Consider the following 2,196-nt stretch of genomic DNA (forward strand, 5'->3'; position numbering starts at 1 on the left):
GATTATGCGTTTTTATTTGTATCACGACGTCAGCAAGGTCTATATAGACCCTGGGTGTCAGCGTGAGACGATTACGGTAAACCGAGAAGCGTGTTTGCACAGGAGGCCACCGGAGCAGGGCAAGCACGCCCCGTCGAGTCGCGTCGAGCCCAGAGTCACAGATCACACACACACACGTACCAGCAGGAGGAGCTTCATGTCTGCAGCGAAGGAGTTGCACAGATATCGCAGTCCTCGATGCGGACGAGGCTTATATAGCGTTCGGGCCGAGGAGCTCCGCCCACCACTCTCGCTTGGTTTCAAGGACGGAAAAAACGTTCCTGTAGGCTCAGATGGTTTAGCTTTTGAGAGTCTGAAGCCTTGGCTGCTCTCCAGAAAGGAAAACTCTTGATCGTTAAGTCAAATAAACTCAATAATTGTTTTCCTCTGCGTTGCTAAAACTGTTGCCGCGGGTGAAGAAAAGTTGATGTGTCATATTTGCTGATGTGGTACCGTAAATTATTCTGAATGTCATAAGATTCTACATTATTTAAGTTTCGCGTTTTTATTATACATTGTTCTCGGACGCGAATTACTGTGTAATGATAATATGAACGTCATTAAATCTACATTCCGGGTTTGCAATGAACTGGAAAACTACCGCGATTGCAGAAGACGCCTGTGGCTACGGGCAGTTCATCAGTTGCTGCCTGTAACATGCACGCATGATATTGCATTCGTGAGCAGTTAAATGAAAATGCATGTTTAATAACCGTTTAGGTTTTAACGGTATTCAAATGCAATCCAGGTTATAATACTTGAGTGCTTTTCAGTCAACACAGCGACGCGCAACAGACAAGAAGACAATATGTGCTCATGTGAAAGCAAGAGTTAAATGTCTTTGCAAAATAACAGTTTTAAGTGACGTGCGCGCAACATATATACTGCTTGCGATCTGTCAAGCACGGCGTCAAAAAGGGAACATAACCAAGGGTACAGGAAAGCAGAAGCACCAACTGCTGTCTACTCCCTGTGGCATTTCGGTTGCCCCGTCACTGCTGTTTTTGGCTTTGGACAAAAGAATTGAAATAAGATGAATAAGAAATTAACAGACGCCAAAACAGACCTCCTCTGGGGTCCCAAAGGGGGCGGGGGGCAGTAAAAAAAAAACCGACCCCTCCCCCTGGATACATAAATAAATAAGACAAGGGGGGAGAGGTGATCGTATGAACACAGCACCATGACTGGAATGCAGCATTTTCATTAGACAGAGGTCTGCTATCTACAACTCAAAGGCTTTTGGGGAAAACAATTAACAGACGGCTTGCTGGAAATTGGATGAAACGCCTGCGGATATTTACAATCAAGCGCAGTCGTTACGGTAAATGGTCTGGCATCCACCACATGTCTCTCTCTTGGAGAAACTTACCATCTATCTGAGGAAGACTAATAGAAAACACATTGCTCGGTCACTTGCGGTTTCTCCGCCCCGACTCTGCTTTCTTCGGAGCCGCCGTGGGCAGCCCAACCCTCCTACGCAAAGTTCATCTCCTTGGGGCGGTTGATGATGCAATCCGCCTGGGTCGTCGATGCTTCCAAGTTCCTGCTCGCTGTGATGATGTAACGCGATTCATAGTAGATGGCTTGAGTTGCCGTCCTGAGAGACCGACGTTTGTTAGCCTCGCTTGCTAGGTCTCCACGCCTGTCTTTCTTGTCGATGAGAATGTCTGATGAATACACAATATGAATCCCAAAATATATACAGTGTAGCCTATCATCACTTCCGAGATAAAAAGTATTCCTGCAGCACAAAGGAGAGAGCCTTCGCGCCTCCCGAAGGCTCTCGTACTTTCTTTTCCTGACTCAGCCAAGCGTGGCTTCTGTGCCCGAGCCCGGCGGCCGTCGAGGGATATCCTCACTTTCTCCCGTAAACTTTGCGTAATTTCTGGCTTCATCAGCATCCGAAACGCGTCACGGATTTCTCTCGATCGGCGTCCCCAGGCGAGGGATCGGCGGCGGTTGCGTCACTAAGGCAAATACGCAGCGCCTTCGCTGGGGTCTCCGGCAGGCGCTGGTCCCTCGTCGCCCTCGCCTGCCACGGAGGCTGCCTTTGTCTTCGAGGGGAGCGCCTTCGATGAACGACTCTATTCGACATTTAGCATGTCATTCACTACTGCTCCTGCTTTCTACCTGTCTTCCGATTTACTTGTTCATCAG

The 2,196-nt window shown here is 48.4% G+C and overlaps 1 protein-coding gene across 1 annotated transcript in view; it reads right to left on the minus strand.

Annotated features, from left to right (window-relative positions):
• The window catches only part of LOC119586751 (early nodulin-75-like), a gene marked incomplete at its 3' end in the record, with an annotated part of 6,838 nt that extends 6,623 nt beyond the window's left edge, over positions 1-215 (minus strand). Inside the window, 1 exon segment of the mRNA XM_037935479.1 lies at positions 181-215. Coding sequence (XP_037791407.1) covers positions 181-198 — 18 coding nt within the window.
• Between the last annotated feature and the right edge of the window lie 1,981 nt (positions 216-2,196).

The sequence above is a fragment of the Penaeus monodon genome, chromosome 21 (genome assembly GCF_015228065.2).
Source record: "Penaeus monodon isolate SGIC_2016 chromosome 21, NSTDA_Pmon_1, whole genome shotgun sequence".
NCBI lineage: Eukaryota > Metazoa > Arthropoda > Malacostraca > Decapoda > Penaeidae > Penaeus > Penaeus monodon.